The sequence below is a fragment of the Eucyclogobius newberryi genome, unplaced genomic scaffold (genome assembly GCF_026437365.1).
Source record: "Eucyclogobius newberryi isolate DKJ021-1_F unplaced genomic scaffold, fEucNew1.0.hap1 SCAF_19, whole genome shotgun sequence".
NCBI lineage: Eukaryota > Metazoa > Chordata > Actinopteri > Gobiiformes > Gobiidae > Eucyclogobius > Eucyclogobius newberryi.
Window position 1 is genome coordinate 4,524,868 of NW_027315823.1, and position 19,809 is coordinate 4,544,676.

Here is a 19,809-nt window from a genome sequence, read left to right on the forward strand (position 1 = left end):
ATATCATAAACTATACATTTTCGGAAAGCGCTTGCGCTTTCCTACCTCATGGTGTGGGTCCCTGGTCACTGACGGGTACTTTCGTTAATTTTGAGTGGGCTCCGCCCACTTTGTGTTTTTGGCCCTCTATACAGTAATAATGTTCAATTTTTGCATTACATGCTTATATGCACGGAACATGCAAGAGATGGGGAACGTATTCGTGAGCTACTTAGCGCAAATGAGTGCTTTATATGGGGATGACAACCGCTTCGCGGTCGTCATCTCAATGTAAAGTGCTCGTTTAGTGCGCACTTTTGCACGGGCTTCGCCCGTTTACAACGGTAATGTTCCATTTTCCTACTACTAATTAGTATGCACGGGGCGTGCATGAGTGGAGGAGTGCGTTAGTGAGTGTTTGGAAGTGGGCGAGCGCTTCGCGCTCGATTTCGTGCGCACTACGTGCGCACTTTCGCAGCCGTGCTTCGCACGGCCTTACGAGATTAATAGGCCTCTCGCCAGCTTGTGGCGCTCGGGCCTAATAACGAGACAAAACGAAAAGACATATTTTCACCATTTAACGGACAAAAAACTCTTAATGTGAATAGTTTAAAACGGCTAAATTCAGAGTTTTAAATGTGGATTAGTTTATTGTGTTTAAAGCAGCTCCGACGTCAAGCCCTCTCCGTTCAGGTTTATTATTCACATGTTTGTAAAACGTCGATAAAGATATAAAGCTTATTTCACATTCGGATGTGAAATAAGCTTGACGGATCAAATAATAAAACTATAATATGTTGTTTTTGTAACATAATAAAACAGACAACTGAAAATACTGACATTTTTAGGCAAAAAGTGAAAATATGATTGAATTTGGTGGAGGAACAGCTCCCTCTTGTGGACACGGCTGAAACAGAAGATCATAAAACAGTAAAAACACATTTGGGTGAAAACTAAAGGAAATACAACATTTTATTTATGTGCAAATTATTTCACATTTTACATGTGTCGTTTTGTTAAATGTTGGACATGTCCCGCTCCGTCCTGTTGGTGGCGCCGCTCTAACGAGTTATTTTCACTGGATCCAACAACGAACACGGATGAAAGTGTGAAAGCCGCACAGACAGGGGGCGCTCTCTGCGACGGGGGGGCGCTCTCTGCGACAGGGGGGGCGCTCTCTGCGACAGGGGGGGCGCTCTCTGCGACAGGGGGGGCGCTCTCTGCGACAGGGGGCGCTCTCTGCAGTGAACATCTTAATATTGAAAAGGCAGTTTTTAGTCACAAAACTGACCTGAACCAGGACTAAACCAGGTCTAAACCAGGTCTAAACCAGGACTAAACCAGGACTAGGCTTTATGTGTTGCTGAAGTTTAGTTTTCTATAACAAAGGCCAGTGACTGGCTGCGTGTAGTACCAGTGACACACACAGGGGGCGCTCTTTCACTGTCTTTTACGTCAGACGTTCTGTGGTTAGAGTTCCCTGAAGAGTCTGCACAGCCCTGGTTGTAATGATGGGGACGTGACAGCCAGGGGGCGCTCTCTGCAGCGACAGTAACAGTTAAAGAGGCTGCTCCAGTCTAGTAGTGGCATGACGCAGACAGAGGGCGCTCTTTCACAGTCTTTCATATCAGATGCTGTGTCTGCACCGCCCTGGTTGTGACGACAGAACACGACAGACGGGGGGCGCTCTCGCCAGTAGAAGTGTGTCGTGTCTGTAGCGGCGGCGGGACACAGACGGGGGGCGCTCTCGGCAGTAGAAGTGTGTCGTGTCTGTAGCGGCGGCGGGACACAGACGGGGGGCGCTCTCGGCAGTAGAAGTGTGTCATGTCTGTAGCGGCGGCGGAACACAGACGGGGGCGCTCTCGGCAGTAGAAGTGTGTCATGTCTGTAGCGGCGGCGGAACACAGACGGGGGGCGCTCTCGGCAGTAGGTGTCGCGTCTGTAGCGGCGGCGGGACACAGACGGGGGGCGCTCTCGTTCAGAAGTCGCTGAGGATGCTGATGTCGGCGAACTCTTTGCGATATCGGTGAGCGGCGAGCGAGAGGAGGAACGACCACTTCAGGCTCATCAGGCTCCAAACGGCCGAGAGGTACAGACTGTGCGGGTCGCTCAGCGCTGCACAAAACAACAATAGATGATTGGACGATTATTCGATTGATGATCATCTTAGAGACAAGTTTAAATACGTGAAAATGTGACGTGTCTGGGCTAAAGCAGATTTGAGAGGCTAAATTACTGCCACCGTCTCCAAAGAGAAACAAAGGCAGAAAATGAGTGAAGAGCAGAGGAACCCAGCGAGAGGAGCAGAGGAACCAGAGGAGCAGAGGAACCCAGCGTGAGGAGCAGAGGAACCCAGCGAGAGGAGCAGAGGAACCAGAGGAGCAGAGGAACCAGAGGAGCAGAGGAACCAGAGGAGCGGAGGAACCCAGCCAGAGGAGCGGAGGAACCCAGCGAGAGGAGCGGAGGAACCCAGCGAGGAGCGGAGGAACCCAGCGAGAGGAGCAGAGGAACCAGAGGAGCAGAAGAACCCAGCGTGAGGAGCGGAGGAACGCAGCCAGAGGAGCAGAGGAACCCAGCCAGAGGAGCAGAGGAACCCAGCGAGAGGAGCAGAGGAACCAAGCGTGAGGAGCAGAGGAACCAGAGGAGCGGAGGAACCAGAGGAGCGGAGGAACCAGAGGAGCGGAGGAACCAGAGGAGCGGAGGAACCAGAGGAGCGGAGGAACCAGAGGAGCGGAGGAACCAGAGGAGCGGAGGAACCAGAGGAGAAGAGGAACCAGAGGAGAAGAGGAACCAGAGGAGCAGAGGAACCAGAGGAGCAGAGGAACCAGAGGAGCAGAGGAACCAGAGGAGTAGAGGAACCAGAGGAGCAGAGGAACCAGAGGAGCAGAGGAACCAGAGGAGCAGAGGAACCAGAAGAGCAGAGGAACCAAGCGTGAGGAGCAGAGGAACTCACCCGCTTTAGTGTGGATCGCCACGGACAGAAAGGAGACGAAGGCGACGATGGCGACCAGCGAAAACACGGCCCCGACGCAAAAGAAGAACTTGAGTCCCTTCAGCCACGTCCTCCAGAAGTCCTGCAGGTACATGACGTGTGTGATGAGGGTCCACAGAGCCAGCACCCCTGAGAGAGGACGCACAGCTTCAGGAGACACGTCTGACATTCTCACTCTTTCTCATGCCTTCTCACTCTTTTTCACATATTCTCACTCCTTTTCACACATTCTCACTCCTTTTCACACATTCTCACTCCTTCTCAGGCGTTTTAACATTTGACTGAAACAAAGTAATAATATGTGATGTTTGTACAAGTATTCTGTAAAAACACATTCTATTATTGAAATAACTGCAGTCTTTGCGATCATTGTGCAAACTCAAACTGTGATCAGCATTAGCATTAGCCTCAAATGTATCAGCATTAGCATTAGCCTCAAGTGTATCAGCATTAGCATTAGCCTCAAGTGTATCAGCATTAGTATTAGCATTAGCCTCAAGTGTATCAGCATTAGTATTAGCATTAGCCTCAAGTGTATCAGCATTAGTATTAGCATTAGCCTCAAGTGTATCAGCATTAGCATTAGCCTCAAGTGTATCAGCAATAGCATTAGCCTCAAGTGTATCAGCATTAGCATTAGCCTCAAGTGTATCAGCATTAGCATTAGTCTCAAGTGTATCAGCATTAGCATTAGCCTCAAGTGTATCAGCATTAGTATTAGCATTAGCCTCAAGTGTATCAGCATTAGCCTCAAGTGTATCAGCATTAGCCTCAAGTGTATCAGCATTAGCCTCAAGTGTATCAGCATTAGCATTAGCCTCAAGTGTATCAGCATTACCTTTAGCCTCAAGTGTATCAGCATTAGCATTAGCCTCAAGTGTATCAGCATTAGCATTAGCCTCAAGTGTATCAGCATTAGTATTAGCATTAGCCTCAAGTGTATTAGCATTAGCCTCAAGTGTATCAGCATTAGCCTCAAGTGTATCAGCATTAGTATTAGCATTAGCCTCAAGTGTATCAGTATTAGTATTAGCATTAGCCTCAAGTGTATCAGCTAAAACACGACACTGCTACATAAGCGCTGAAATAAACCGAACGATAAGAATCAGTTTAGACTTTGAGGGCCAAACGAAGACCGTCATGAAGTCAAATACTGTGGCTGATCATGTGACTGGTCATGTGACTGATCATGTGACTCCTCCAGAATGTGCTGATGTCACTCTCTGTTTGCACATTTGGAAAACGCTGTGTCATTGTTCAGAGTCACAGTTCTGCTTTTTCTGAGAACAAAACGTGAAGCAACGAAACGAGTTCAACAAGAAGTCAAACCACCACAAGAACTATGAACACAGAGGTTCTGGTTCTGGTTCTGCAGCAGGACTATGAACACAAAGAGGTTCTGGTTCTGGTTCTGCAGCAGGACTATGAACACAAAGAGGTTCTGGTTCTGGTTCTGCAGCAGGACTACGAACACAAAGAGGTTCTGGTTCTGGTTCTGCAGCAGGACTATGAACACAAAGAGGTTCTGGTTCAGCAGCAGGACTATGAACACAAAGAGGTTCTGGTTCTGGTTCTGCAGCAGGACTATGAACACAAAGAGGTTCTGGTTCAGCAGCAGGACTATGAACACAAAGAGGTTCTGGTTCTGCAGCAGGACTATGAACACAAAGAGGTTCTGGTTCAGCAGCAGGACTATGAACACAAAGAGGTTCTGGTTCTGGTTCTGCAGCAGGACTATGAACACAAAGAGGTTCTGGTTCAGCAGCAGGACTATGAACACAAAGAGGTTCTGGTTCTGCAGCAGGACTACGAACACAAAGAGGTTCTGGTTCTGGTTCTGCAGCAGGACTATGAACACAAAGAGGTTCTGGTTCTGGTTCTGCAGCAGGACTATGAACACAAAGAGGTTCTGGTTCTGCAGCAGGACTATGAACACAAAGAGGTTCTGGTTCTGGTTCTGCAGCAGGACTACGAACACAAAGAGGTTCTGGTTCTGGTTCTGCAGCAGGACTACGAACACAAAGAGGTTCTGGTTCAGCAGCAGGACTATGAACACAAAGAGGTTCTGGTTCAGCAGCAGGACTATGAACACAAAGAGGTTCTGGTTCTGGTTCTGCAGCAGGACTATGAACACAAAGAGGTTCTGGTTCAGCAGCAGGACTGTGAACACAAAGAGGTTCTGGTTCTGGTTCTGCAGCAGGACTATGAACACAAAGAGGTTCTGGTTCTGGTTCTGCAGCAGGACTACGAACACAAAGAGGTTCTGGTTCTGGTTCTGCAGCAGGACTATGAACACAAAGAGGTTCTGGTTCTGCAGCAGGACTATGAACACAAAGAGGTTCTGGTTCTGGTTCTGCAGCAGGACTATGAACACAAAGAGGTTCTGGTTCAGCAGCAGGACTATGAACACAAAGAGGTTCTGGTTCTGCAGCAGGACTACGAACACAAAGAGGTTCTGGTTCTGGTTCTGCAGCAGGACTATGAACACAAAGAGGTTCTGGTTCTGCAGCAGGACTACGAACACAAAGAGGTTCTGGTTCTGGTTCTGCAGCAGGACTATGAACACAAAGAGGTTCTGGTTCAGCAGCAGGACTATGAACACAAAGAGGTTCTGGTTCTGGTTCTGCAGCAGGACTACGAACACAAAGAGGTTCTGGTTCTGGTTCTGCAGCAGGACTATGAACACAAAGAGGTTCTGGTTCAGCAGCAGGACTATGAACACAAAGAGGTTCTGGTTCTGGTTCTGCAGCAGGACTACGAACACAAAGAGGTTCTGGTTCAGCAGCAGGACTATGAACACAAAGAGGTTCTGGTTCAGCAGCAGGACTATGAACACAAAGAGGTTCTGGTTCTGGTTCTGCAGCAGGACTATGAACACAAAGAGGTTCTGGTTCAGCAGCAGGACTATGAACACAAAGAGGTTCTGGTTCTGCAGCAGGACTACGAACACAAAGAGGTTCTGGTTCTGGTTCTGCAGCAGGACTATGAACACAAAGAGGTTCTGGTTCAGCAGCAGGACTATGAACACAAAGAGGTTCTGGTTCTGCAGCAGGACTACGAACACAAAGAGGTTCTGGTTCTGGTTCTGCAGCAGGACTATGAACACAAAGAGGTTCTGGTTCAGCAGCAGGACTATGAACACAAAGAGGTTCTGGTTCTGGTTCTGCAGCAGGACTACGAACACAAAGAGGTTCTGGTTCAGCAGCAGGACTATGAACACAAAGAGGTTCTGGTTCAGCAGCAGGACTATGAACACAAAGAGGTTCTGGTTCTGCAGCAGGACTACGAACACAAAGAGGTTCTGGTTCAGCAGCAGGACTATGAACACAAAGAGGTTCTGGTTCAGCAGCAGGACTATGAACACAAAGGTTCTGGTGAAACGTTACACTGAATTTATCTGTGTCTGAGGTCAAAGGTCAAACATCAAAGTCCGGTTCAAACTTCGTTACATAATCGTGTATAATTACCATAATGACTCATAAGGTCACATGGTTTATTAAAGCTGCGACTAACGATGTTTGTGGACGATTATTTCTGTTATAAATGAATTATTGACATTTTAATTAAAAATGTGATGAGTTTAAGTGTCTGTCCCTCAGTGTCTGTCCTGCAGTGTCCCTCTGTGTCTGTCCCGCAATGTCCCTCTGTCTGTCCCGCAATGTCCCTCTGTGTCCCTCAGTGTCTGTCCCGCAGTGTTTGTCCCTGTGTCTGTCCTGCAACGTCCCTCAGTGTCTGTCCCAGTGTTTGTCCCTCAGTGTCTGTCCCTCAGTGTCCCTCAGTGTCTGTCCTGCAGTGTCCCTCAGTGTCTGTCCCACAGTGCATGCCCCTCGGTGTTTGTCCCGCAGTGTCTGTCCCCCAGTGTCCCTCAGTGTCTGTCCTGCAGTGTCCCTCAGTGTCTGTCCCACAGTGCATGCCCCTCGGTGTTTGTCCCGCAGTGTCTGTCCCTCAGTGTCCCTCAGTGTCTGTCCTGCAGTGTCCCTCAGTGTCTGTCCTGCAGTGTCCCTCAGTGTCTGTCCCGCAGTGCATGCCCCTCGGTGTTTGTCCCTCAGTGTCTGTCCTGCAGTGTCCCTCAATGTCTGTCCCACAGTGCATGCCCCTCGGTGTTTGTCCCTCAGTGTGTCCCTGTACCTGAGAGTCCCCCCATGGCCGCGGTCCACTTTTGGCCGTACGCGATGTTCCAAACCAAAAAGGCAGAAAAGCCCACGAGCGCGCCGACGCACGCGTACGCCACGCTCACGTACGTCTTATTCAGCGCCATAATCAAGCAGAATCACGCAAAACTAACGCTGAAAAACCCCGCAAAAGCCGCGAGTCCGACGCGAGAGGACAGAGAGATAAAGGACATTCAAAAAACAACTGCCTCCGGTGCGTGAAAAGCCAAAGTCACGCGTGAAAAGCGGAAAAGGGACTCGGGCTTTACGGACGCGCGGGACGGTCCGTGACCGAGAGAAAACGCGTGAAAGATAAAGATGTTGCGGTTCTGTTTAGTAAACTCCACACGCAGGTTTACGTCACACGCGGGTTGCCAGGTCGGAGAGGAAAAACCTCGCCCACTGCTTTGACTTTACATTTAAATGAATAAAAGAGATTTATATAAAGCTCATGATGGTTAAGTTTATATTCTTGTAATTCTAACACTAATAATATTATAATATCATTAGCAGACGACAAAGAAAACATTTAAATAGCTAAAAAACAATGTAGAATAGAAAGATCCACAATTATTTTAGTGATTTATTTGGCAAACGATTTCTATTGAACTTTGAGGCTTTTTAAATACATTATCAATCAAATAAAGGTTGAAATTTGGTGACTGAACACTTCTAGAAAATATTTATGAATGAAGATTTTATTGAGAAAGAGTAAATGTTTATTTTTTATTTAATAATTTCACTGTTAAAATAAAAGGTGTTTGGAAACGTCCAAACCATTAAAATGATCCAAATATGATAATTTTAATGGCAGGCTTTGTTTTAATTGTGGCAGCACTAATAACAAAGCTATTTTAAATCCTTCACATTCTGTGGTGTTTGAGTTTACAAAAGTTACAGCTTTGCCTTGTTTCATTACTTAAAACTATTACTAAATTATAGATAAATCAGTAAAACATTTGAAGCTATAACTTTTTGAGACAATGTTTAAAATAACTCGATGATGTTGATGTAAAAATAATGAACTGTACTTTGTGTTAGTCTAAAATTATAGTGTTTGATTATTCTGGAAGAACAAGCCAAAAATCTGATCTAAAACTGGATTCTCTGATTATTGTAGATGTTATTTCTGGCCACATAAATACTCAGTGTGGCTCAAAATGGAGGAAAATGGTAAATTGTGGCAACCAGAGAAACATGTGGCGGCGCAACTGAGAGAAACAGCGCCCTCTGCAGGAGGAAAACAGGAACGACAACAACATTGTAAATTGGAACTTTTATTTTGTTCAAGAAAATCCAGAAGGAAAAAGTCTGACGAGAACGACTTGTCCCTGATGGTCCAGTCCAGGACTCACAGGAAGTCCTGGTTTAAGTCCTGGTTTAAGTCCTGGTTTAAGTCCTGGTTTAGACCTGGTTTAGACCTGGTTTAAGTCCTGGTTAAGTCCTGGTTTAAGTCCTGGTTTAAGTCCTGGTTTAAGTCCTGGTTTTAGACCTGGTTTAAGTCCTGTTTTAAGTCCTGTTTTAAGTCCTGGTTTTAGACCTGGTTTTAGACCTGGTTTAAGTCCTGGTTTAAGTCCTGGTTTAAGTCCTGGTTTAAGTCCTGGTTTAGACCTGGTTTAGACCTGGTTTAAGTCCTGGTTAAGTCCTGGTTAAGTCCTGGTTTAGACCTGGTTTAAGTCCTGGTTAAGTCCTGGTTTAGACCTGGTTTAAGTCCTGGTTTAAGTCCTGGTTTAAGTCCTGGTTTTAGACCTGGTTTAAGTCCTGGTTTAAGTCCTGGTTTAGACCTGGTTTAGACCTGGTTTAAGTCCTGGTTAAGTCCTGGTTAAGTCCTGGTTAAGTCCTGGTTTAGACCTGGTTTAAGTCCTGGTTTAGACCTGGTTTAAGTCCTGGTTTAAGTCCTGGTTTAAGTCCTGGTTTAAGTCCTGGTTTAGACCTGGTTTAAGTCCTGGTTTAAGTCCTGGTTTAAGTCCTGGTTTAAGTCCTGGTTTAAGTCCTGTTTTAAGTCCTGGTTTTAGACCTGGTTTAAGTCCTGGTTTAAGTCCTGGTTTAGACCTGGTTTAAGTCCTGGTTAAGTCCTGGTTTAGTCCTGGTTTAGTCCTGGTTTAGTCCTGGTTTAGTCCTGGTTTAGTCCAGGTTTAGTCTAGGTTTAGTCTAGGTTTAGTCTAGGTTTAGTCCAGGTTTAGACCTGGTTTAGACCTGGTTTAGACCTGGTTTAGACCTACTTTAGACCTGGTTTAGACCTGGTTTAGTCCTACTTTAGACCTGGTTTAGTCCTACTTTAGACCTGGTTAGTCCTACTTTAGACCTGGTTCCGGCCTTGGTTCCAGTGGTTCTCATAGTCTGTCGTCCGGGTCCTCGTCCTTCCTCGAGCACAGGCCGGGCAGGTAGTGCTTGAAGAAAAAGCTGTCCAGTTTGCTTTTGAGCGCGTTGATGACTGGCTCGTTCCTGTAAACGCGCTGCACCAACATGTCGTCGCCGCAGAACACCAGGAGGTCGCACCACGAGGTCCCCGTCACCATCAGCTCGCCCTGAATGTCCCAGTAACACGGATTCTTGGCGCTCACCTGCAGCTCGCCCTTCTTAAACTCGATAGACTTACAGTCGGCGACGCTCCGCAAACGCTCGCACTTGACGCGCACGATCCCGAACGATATCTCCTCGTTGGGATCGTAGACCAGGCCGTCGGGGTGCGCCGCGAGCCACGGGGCGACTGGGTGCACCACCAGACCGCACGGGTACATGTTCACGCAGACGAGGCGGCAGTATTCGCGCAGCGCCTCCGCCCGCTGCACCCGCTCGACGGTGGTGCGCTTACACTTACGTTTGCCGTGCTTTAGCCGGGCGGCGAAGTGTTTGTCGTTTCCCGAGTCTTTGAGCGAAAACACGTAACTGAAGCAGTCGACGAGGCGCCCGCTCTTCACCTCGCCATCGCCGCCGTCTTCGTCCCGGCGCGTGGACTGCTCCAGCGTGTGCGCCGCCTCCCACGTCACCCACAGCCTGCTGACGACGGCGCTCTCTTGCTGCGTCAGGGCGGGGACGCTGGACGGCGGCATGTTCTGGCTCTGCAGCGGGAGTCTGGGCTGCGGCGGGGCGTCGCTGAGCGGTCTGAAGTCGCTCTCGGAGGGCGGCGGGTGGTGGTACGACAGCAGGCAGCCTTTGGGCACCTTCCCGAGGGCGGAGTCCACGAACTCCACGTCGCGGCCCAGGCCCATGAGCGCGATGGGCGGGCGCTGCTCCTCCGGCAGGTCCTTGTAGACGTCGGCGAGGCGCGAGACGAACGCTTTGTACTCGCCCGGCGTCGGCAGGAAAGTGCCGTCCGGCTTCTTGAGTCTGGGCGGAGTCAGGTGAGCACGAGCGCATTAGATTAGAAAAATAAATGTAAATTCATGTAGAGATTCTGACCTCGGACATTCGAGCAACGTTTTCTGCGGCTGAGGTTCAATGGAATCTTCTGCCTCGTCACTGTCGTCGCCCATCGAGGTTGAAACTGTGGACGAGTCGGACGAGTTGGGACAGACATTCAGAACCAAAGTGCTGGAAGAACATTTAAAGAGAGATTAGAACGATTGTCTGGTTGGAGTCGGTGAATACTGAGACAATAACACGAGAACACAGCTCCTCTGCTCTTTTATGTTCATCCTCTGCGTCGCTCTAGCTCCTCAGAACGAGAGCTGAACATCAGAGACATTAGGAGACTAAACTCCCTAAAGGCGACTCAGAAGAGACGACTCAGAAGAGACGACTCAGAAGAGACGACTCAGAAGAGACGACTCAGAAGAGACGACTCAGAAGAGACGACTCAGAAGAGACGACTCAGAAGAGCACTTTGGCAGTGATGACGGTTTTTAAATAAACTTAGCCCTGACCTGACTTCATTGTTCCTATAGACAGAATTTCTAGACGCAGTCAGGGGGTCAGAGGGCGCGGTCAGGGGTTGGAGGGCGTGGTCGGGGGGGTCAGAGGGCTCCATCAAACCCAGAACCAGCAACATGCACTGGGACGGTTTGAGCCGAGTGTGAAGCGTCTGGGATGAGAATCAGCACCTCCAAATCTGAGGCCATGGTTCTCAACTGGAAAAAGGTGTCTTGTCCTCTCCAGGTGGGTGGGGAGTCCTTGTCCTCTCCAGGGAGGGTGGGGAGTCCTTGTCCTCTCCAGGGAGGGTGGGGAGTCCTTGTCCTCTCCAGGTGGGTGGGGAGTCCTTGTTCTCTCCAGGTGGGTGGGGAGTCCTTGTCCTCTCCAGGGAGGGTGGGGAGTCCTTGTCCTCTCCAGGGAGGGTGGGGAGTCCTTGTCCTCTCCAGGTGGGTGGGGAGTCCTTGTCCTCTCCAGGTGGGTGGGGAGTCCTTGTCTGACTCTCAGAGAGTCCTTGTCCTCTCCAGGTGGGTGGGGAGTCCTTGTCCTCTCCAGGTGGGTGGGGAGTCCTTGTCCTCTCCAGGTGGGTGGGGAGTCCTTGTCCTCTCCAGGTGGGTGGGGAGTCCTTGTCCTCTCCAGGTGGGTGGGGAGTCCTTGTCCTCTCCAGGTGGGTGGGGAGTCCTTGTCCTCTCCAGATGGGTGGGGAGTCCTTGTCCTCTCCAGGTGGGTGGGGAGTCCTTGTCCTCTCCAGGTGGGTGGGGAGTCCTTGTCCGACTCTCAGAGAGTCCTTGTCCTCTCCAGGTGGGTGGGGAGTCCTTGTCCTCTCCAGATGGGTGGGGAGTCCTTGTCCTCTCCAGGTGGGTGGGGAGTCCTTGTCTTCTCCAGGTGGGTGGGGAGTCCTTGTCCGACTCTCAGAGAGTCCTTGTCCTCTCCAGGTGGGTGGGGAGTCCTTGTCCTCTCCAGGTGGGTGGGGAGTCCTTGTCCTCTTCAGGTGGGTGGGGAGTCCTTGTCCTCTCCAGGTGGGTGGGGAGTCCTTGTCCGACTCTCAGAGAGTCCTTGTCCTCTCCAGGTGGGTGGGGAGTCCTTGTCCTCTCCAGGTGGGTGGGGAGTCCTTGTCCTCTTCAGGTGGGTGGGGAGTCCTTGTCCTCTCCAGGAGGGTGGGGAGTCCTTGTCCTCTCCAGGGAGGGTGGGGAGTCCTTGTCCTCTCCAGGGAGGGTGGGGAGTCCTTGTCCTCTCCAGGGAGGGTGGGGAGTCCTTGTCCTCTCCAGGTGGGTGGGGAGTCCTTGTCCTCTCCAGGTGGGTGGGGAGTCCTTGTCCTCTCCAGGTGGGTGGGGAGTCCTTGTCCTCTCCAGGTGGGTGGGGAGTCCTTGTCCTCTCCAGATGGGTGGGGAGTCCTTGTCCTCTCCAGGTGGGTGGGGAGTCCTTGTCCGACTCTCAGAGAGTCCTTGTCCTCTCCAGGTGGGTGGGGAGTCCTTGTCCTCTCCAGATGGGTGGGGAGTCCTTGTCCTCTCCAGGTGGGTGGGGAGTCCTTGTCTTCTCCAGGTGGGTGGGGAGTCCTTGTCCGACTCTCAGAGAGTCCTTGTCCTCTCCAGGTGGGTGGGGAGTCCTTGTCCTCTCCAGGTGGGTGGGGAGTCCTTGTCCTCTCCAGGTGGGTGGGGAGTCCTTGTCCTCTCCAGGTGGGTGGGGAGTCCTTGCCCCAAGTGTATGAGTTCAACTATCTCGGGGTCTTGTTCACGAGTGAGGGTCACTCTACGTTCCTGACCTCACCTATGGTCATGAGCTTTGGGTGATGACCCAAAGGACAAGATCGAGGATACAAGCGGTCCAAATGATAGGGATAGGGGGATGAGCTCTGCCACACGGGAGGAACTCGGAGTAGAGCCGCTGCTCCTCCAGCATCTGTTCCGGAGCCTCCTGGGCGCTTCTCTAGGGAGGTGTTTTGGGCATGTTCCACCGGGAAGAGGCCCCATGTCTCTCAGCTGGCCTGGGAACGCCTCAGGATCCCCCGGAGGAGTTGGATGAAGTGTCTGGGGAGAGGGAAGTCTGGAAGTCTCTCCTTAGACTGATACCTTCGCAACCCGGCCCCGGATAAGCGGAAGAAGATGGATGGACCCTGACCTGTGCGAGGCGGAGACGGGGACCGCCTCAGGCTCCATTTTGACCAGGTCCAGGGCCTCGTCGCTGATGGCAAACTCCATCTCCTCCTCTTTGAGCTGCTCCACCTCTTTGAGCTGCTCCACCTCTTTGAGCTGCTCCAGCTGCTCCTCCTCTGGCACATTTGTATAAAGTAGAACGGGATTCGCCTTTGTTACCAGAGTCTCAGCCAAATCTAAGGGAAACACAGAAAGATTAGAGTCAAACTAATACTTCAAAAGTACAATGAGACTTTTTTAAAACACATTGTCATCCAGATTAGAGTTGGATTATATTTTTGCGTGAATGTAGTTGGATTAAACGAACGTCTCGCCTTAAGTTAAATGAAATAAGAGGTTAAATTGCCTCTGACAGGTTTTTATGATCGTCTAAATTTGACTTCAGTGTATTTATACCAGTCGTACATACAAATGATAGTTTTACACCAATCGAGCAGGTATTTGTGGAGAAAACGTGTAACAATCTGTAGAAAATGACAGGAAGTGACATCACACCAGGGACACTCATTCCAGTCAGTTTTTGCAGAATTTACACAAAGAAACAACTTTTTTTTACTCTCTAAACATTAATTCAACAAATAAAGTCGCATTCATGTATCTTTATTTGTCAAAAAAACCAAAACGGTCCAGTGTTTGTTGTTTGACGTCATAAATTACAAACCGGAAGTGAAATTATTAACCAAGAAATGCGCTATTCTGGGATGATTTATTTATTTATTTTTTTATGTTTAAGCAACATTCAAAACATATTCATCTTATATGCATTTTAGTTCACGAGTTTAACCCGTCAAAGGAACTTTAATCTCGTTTCTCAGTCAGTTGTTTACGGGAGATTCACGCGCGTGGCTTATAGCGTGCTTTCTGTTATTGTTACGCTTCTTCTTCTTTTTTCACCGTCACATTTGAACATGTAAACCGATCCGTGCCGTACCGAGCCGCGTGAGCCGCACTTCGGGCTGAAGCGCGCAGTGCAGCAACGCGCACAGTCGTTTGTTTTCATCCTCGTAACTCTGGACCAGGCGTTGCACTTCGCTCAGAATATTGACCGCGGCGGCGTTAAAACTCTCCACGATGAACGCCCGGAAGTGTTGCAGAGGCTCCGCGCTCATGGTCGCCGCGTGTTCCTCCACTTTTGTCGCGTCAAAATGTGGAAATCCCTCGTTTATCCGCGCGAGTGCGGCGGGGAGAGGCTTACGGAGCTAATGCTAATGCTAATAACCCCCGCGCCGGGGCTCGAACTCACGCCGGAAAGGGCGGGGCGTGCGTCGGCTGTAGCGGTGCCGCCATCTGGTGGAGAGAGGGAAGTATCGCGATAATGTGAGAGAACCTTTATGTGTGGTGCAACAGTTCAAGAGGAGCAGAACAAAACGCATGCAATAAAAACAAGATAAATAACTTTACAATAGTCTTGAATCTAACACAATGTGCGGCTTGGGAAGAAAATGAAGAGTAAATAAAACAAAATATGTTGCTATGGCCGCGGTTATTGGACTCAGAATCACTTGTCTTCATCCCCGGGGGCAAAAGAAACACTGTAATTTAAATTTGAGTATCAAACAAAATATATAGTCTTTTATCAATTAAAAACAAATACAATTAAAAACAAATGTTGAAATGTTAAATTCACTCTCAGAAGTCACAATATATTTACGTTTCCCTGTACCTACTCTTGTACTAATGCTTTTATATTGTATTTTCTCTACATGCAAGTATATATGACCACTACTTTCAGAACTTCAGTCATTTTAATTTAAGTTACTTTGCTCTTACTTGAGTACATTTTTGGCAGCTCTACCTCTTCTGCGTATAAAAAGCCTTTATTCATTTAAATTCTAGTGTTGCAACACAAAGTAGAGTACTCAACACTCTTGTAGAAAAACTTTTATGAAAATAATAATAACAATAGTAACACACTAATTACAGCTGTTATATGGACAGAGAATATTGCACCAGGAGGATTAACATTATGTCACTGTATTGCACATGGTTATGACAGTATTGCACATGGTATGACATGACAGTATTGCACATGGTTATGACAGTATTGTTATGACAGTATTGCACATGGTATGAATGACAGTATTGCACATGATTTTGACAGTATTATGACAGTATTGCACATGATTATAAGATAAGATAAGATATTCCTTTATTGTCCCACATGGGGAAATTTCATTGGTGCAACGCAGGTAGATACAGAAGAACAGATCACTTATAGGAAGTCTGAAAAACACTTTCAGTAGAAGATCTCCTATAAATAAATAAAAACTCCCATAGACAAATAAATAAATAAATAAATACCATTGCATGTGATCACGACAGTAATCACATGCAATGGAAGAGAGCCTTCAGAAGAAGAGAGCCTTCAGGTCAGGGAACAAGGAGGAGCTGAAGACTGTGCAGAAGGAGCTGAGGAGGAAGATCAGGCAGGCTGAGGCCGGCTACAAGAGGAGGATGGAGGAGCAGCTGCAGCAAAAGAACATTCAGGGAGTGTGGAGGAGCCTGAAAACCATCTCAGGCTTCAAAATCCCCCCTGCCCAGACAGAGGGGGATCTACAGTGGGTGAATGATTTAAATGCTCACTTCTTGAGGTTTGATCGGTCACCCGCCCCTCCCCCTGCACAGCTGCATGCTCCCTCTTCCACAGCTGGACAATGCCCTGCATCTGTTCCTCTTCGCTTATCTGCCCCGGACCATCAGCTCCCCACTTCGCCTGGACTCACCCATCCCCCCAGCACACGGTCCCCCTGCCAACCACTGACTGTCACAGCAGCACAGGTGAGGAGTGAGCTGAAGAGGATTAAAGTGAGGAAGGCAGCAGGACCTGATGGCATCAGCCCCAGGCTCCTTAAGTCCTGCGCAGATGAACTGTATGGAGTTATGGAGCATGTCTTCAACATGAGCCTGAAGCTGAGGGTGGTACCACAGGTCTGGAAGACCTCCTGTCTGGTACCTGTGCCTAAGACACCGCGCCCCAAAGACCTCAACAGCTTCAGGCCAGTGGCTCTCACGTCCCACCTGATGAAGACACTGGAGCGGCTGGTCCTGGACCACCTCCGCTCCACCGTGAGCTCAGCCATGGACCCGCTGCAGTTTGCATATCGGTCTGGCATCGGAGTGGAGGACGCCGTCATCTCCCTGCTGCACCGCTCCCTCTCTCACCTGGAAAAGCCTGGCAGCTCTGTGAGGATCCTGTTCTTCGATCTCTCCAGTGCCTTCAACACCATCCAGCCGCTGCTCCTGAGGGACAAGCTGGAGACGGCTGGTGTGGAGTATGACCTGGCAGAGTGGATCCTGGACTACCTCACAGACCGACCCCAGTTTGTGAGAGCCCGGAACTGTGTGTCTGACACTCGGACCTGCAGTGTGGGGGCGCCCCAGGGCACTGTCCTCGCGCCCTTTCTCTTCACCCTTTACACTGCAGACTTCAGACATGACACGGACAGCTGTGTCCTGCAGAAGTTCTCTGACGACTCTGCCGTCATCGGACTCATCACGGACGACGATGACGCGGAGTACAGAGGACTGGCGCAGGACTTTGTGGACTGGTGTCAGCGGAACCACCTCCTCATCAACGCGGGGAAGACCAAGGAGATGGTGGTGGATTTCCGCAGACGCCACCCCACTGCCCCCTCACCAGTGAACATCCAGGGACGGGACATTGAGAGAGTGGACTCATACAAGTACCTGGGTGTTCATCTGAACCACAAACTGGACTGGACTCATAACACAGACGCACTGTACAGAAAGAGCCAGAGTCGGCTCTACCTCCTGAGGAGACTCAGGTCTTTTGGAGTGACAGGGCCACTCCTGAAGACCTTCTACGACTCTGTGGTGGCATCGGCCCTCCTGTACGGTGTGGCCTGCTGGAGCAGCAGCATCACAGAGAGGGAGAGGAGGAAGCTGGACAGAGTCATCAAGAAGTCCAGCTCCGTCCTGGGCTGTGCTCTGGACTCGGTGCAGGAGGTGGGGGACAGGAGGGTCCTGGCTAGATTCACATCTATACTGGACCATGAGTGTCACCCCCTGCAGGACACTCTGTCCGCTCTGGAGAGCAGCTTCAGTGAGAGACTGATCCACCCTCGATGTGCGAAGGAAAGGTTCCGTAGGTCTTTCCTTCCTGCTGCTGTCAGACTTTATAACAAAAACTGTTAGTACTGAACACTCGCAATACTGACCTAACCTAATACTGATGTGCAATTCTGTCATATGTGCAATTGGTGTTGGAATTCATGTGCAATTCATGTAAAATTCATGTGCAATCTATGTGCTGTCGTGACACATATTCATGTGCAATTACTGTCGTGATCACATGCAATGGTATTTATGTATTTATTTATTTATTTGTCTATGGGAGTTTTTTATTTATTTATAGGAGATCTTCTACTGAAAGTGTTTTTCAGACTTCCTATAAGTGATCTGTTCTTCTGTATCTACCTCTGTATCTACCTGCGTTGCACCAATGAAATTTCCCCATGTGGGACAATAAAGGAATATCTTATCTCTTATCTTATCTTATTGCACATGAATATGTGTCACGACAGCACATAGATTGCACATGAATTTCACAGTAATTGCACATGAATTCCAACAGCAATTGCACATATGACAGAATTGCACATCAGTATTAGGTTAGGTCAGTATTGCGAGTGTTCAGTACTAACAGTTTTTGTTATAAAGTCTGACAGCAGCAGGAAGGAAAGACCTACGGAACCTTTCCTTCACACATCGAGGGTGGATCAGTCTCTCACTGAAGCTGCTCTCCAGAGCGGAGAGAGTGTCCTGCAGGGGGCGACAATCATGGTCCAGCATAGATGTGAATCTAGCCAGGACCCTCCTGTCCCCCACCTCCCGCACCGAGTCCAGAGCACAGCCCAGGACGGAGCTGGACATCTTGATGACTCTGTCCAGCCTCTTCCTCTCCCTCTCTGTGATGCTGCTGCTCCAGCAGGCCACACCGTACAGGAGGGCTGGTGCCACCACAGAGTCGTAGAAGGTCTTCAGGAGTGGCCCTGTCACTCCAAAAGACCTGAGTCTCCTCAGGAGGTAGAGCCGACTCTGGCTCTTCCTGTACAGTGCGTCTGTGTTATGAGTCCAGTCCAGTTTGTGGTTCAGATGAACACCCAGGTACTTGTATGAGTCCACTCTCTCAATGTCCCGTCCCTGGATGTTCACTGGTGAGGGGGCAGTGGGGTGGCGTCTGCGGAAATCCACCACCATCTCCTTGGTCTTCCCCGCGTTGATGAGGAGGTGGTTCCGCTGACACCAGTCCACAAAGTCCTGCGCCAGTCCTCTGTACTCCGCGTCATCGTCGTCCGTGATGAGTCCGATGATGGCAGAGTCGTCAGAGAACTTCTGCAGGACACAGCTGTCCGTGTCATGTCTGAAGTCTGCAGTGTAAAGGGTGAAGAGAAAGGGCGCGAGGACAGTGCCCTGGAGCGCCCCCACACTGCAGGTCCGAGTGTCAGACACACAGTTCCGGGCTCTCACAAACTGGGGTCGGTCTGTGAGGTAGTCCAGGATCCACTCTGCCAGGTCATACTCCACACCAGCAGTCTCCAGCTTGTCCCTCAGGAGCAGCGGCTGGATGGTGTTGAAGGCGCTGGAAAGATCGAAGAACAGAATCCTCACAGAGCTGCCAGGCTTTTCCAGGTGAGAGAGAGAGCGGTGCAGCAGGGAGATGACGGCGTCCTCCACTCCGATGCCAGACCGATATGCAAACTGCAGCGGGTCCATGGCTGAGCTCACGGTGGAGCGGAGGTGGTCCAGGACCAGCCGCTCCAGTGTCTTCATCAGGTGGGACGTGAGAGCCACTGGCCTGAAGCTGTTGAGGTCTTTGGCGCGCGGTGTCTTGGGCACAGGTACCAGACAGGAGGTCTTCCAGACCTGTGGTACCACCCTCAGCTTCAGGCTCATGTTGAATACATGCTCCATAACTCCACACAGTTCATCTGCGCAGGACTTAAGGAGCCTGGGGCTGATGCCATCAGGTCCTGCTGCCTTCCTCACTTTAATCCTCTTCAGCTCACTCCTCACCTGTGCTGCTGTGACAGTCAGTGGTTGGCAGGGGGACCGTGTGCTGGGGGGATGGGTGAGTCCAGGCGAAGTGGGGAGCTGATGGTCCGGGGCAGATAAGCGAAGAGGAGCAGATGCAGGACATTGTCCAGCTGTGGAAGAGGGAGCATGCAGCTGTGCAGGGGGAGGGGCGGGTGACCGATCAAACCTCAAGAAGTGATCATTTAAATCATTCACCCACTGTAGATCCCCCTCTGTCTGGGCAGGGGGGATTTTGAAGCCCGAGATGGTTTTCAGGCTCCTCCACACTCCCTGAATGTTCTTTTGCTGCAGCTGCTCCTCCATCCTCCTCTTGTAGCCGGCCTCAGCCTGCCTGATCTTCCTCCTCAGCTCCTTCTGCACAGTCCTCAGCTCCTCCTTGTTCCCTGACCTGAAGGCTCTCTTCTTCTCCTTCAGCAGAGCCTTCAGTTCACGGTTAATCCATGGCTTGTTGTTTGGAAAACACTGCACCGTCCGGGAGGGAACAATGTTCTCAAAACATAAGTTGATGTAGTCCGTGATGCACTCTGTGATGGTGTTGATGTCCTCCCCATGTGGGTCATAAAGCTCAGTCCAGACAGTGGTGCTGAAGCAGTCCCTCAGAGCCTCCTCGCTCTCAGCAGACCACATC

General features: G+C 50.0%; 2 protein-coding genes across 2 annotated transcripts; both read right to left on the reverse strand.

The window, feature by feature from the left end:
* Positions 1 to 945: 945 nt before the first annotated feature.
* On the reverse strand, positions 946 to 7,443 carry LOC140366118 (heme transporter hrg1-A-like). The gene is made up of 3 exons (XM_072452790.1): positions 7,100 to 7,443; positions 2,933 to 3,100; positions 946 to 2,094 (listed from the first exon to the last, which is right to left on the reverse strand). The coding sequence occupies exons 1-3, from the start codon at positions 7,227 to 7,229 to the stop codon at positions 1,958 to 1,960; spliced, it is 435 nt and encodes a 144-aa protein (XP_072308891.1). The 5' UTR covers positions 7,230 to 7,443; the 3' UTR covers positions 946 to 1,957.
* Positions 7,444 to 8,417: 974 nt separating this feature from the next.
* LOC140365202 (uncharacterized) lies at positions 8,418 to 14,344 on the reverse strand. The gene is made up of 4 exons (XM_072451483.1): positions 14,056 to 14,344; positions 13,090 to 13,300; positions 10,525 to 10,656; positions 8,418 to 10,452 (listed from the first exon to the last, which is right to left on the reverse strand). Exons 1-4 carry the CDS (start codon positions 14,231 to 14,233, stop codon positions 9,456 to 9,458), a joined length of 1,518 nt encoding a protein of 505 aa, XP_072307584.1. The 5' UTR covers positions 14,234 to 14,344; the 3' UTR covers positions 8,418 to 9,455.
* Between the last annotated feature and the right edge of the window lie 5,465 nt (positions 14,345 to 19,809).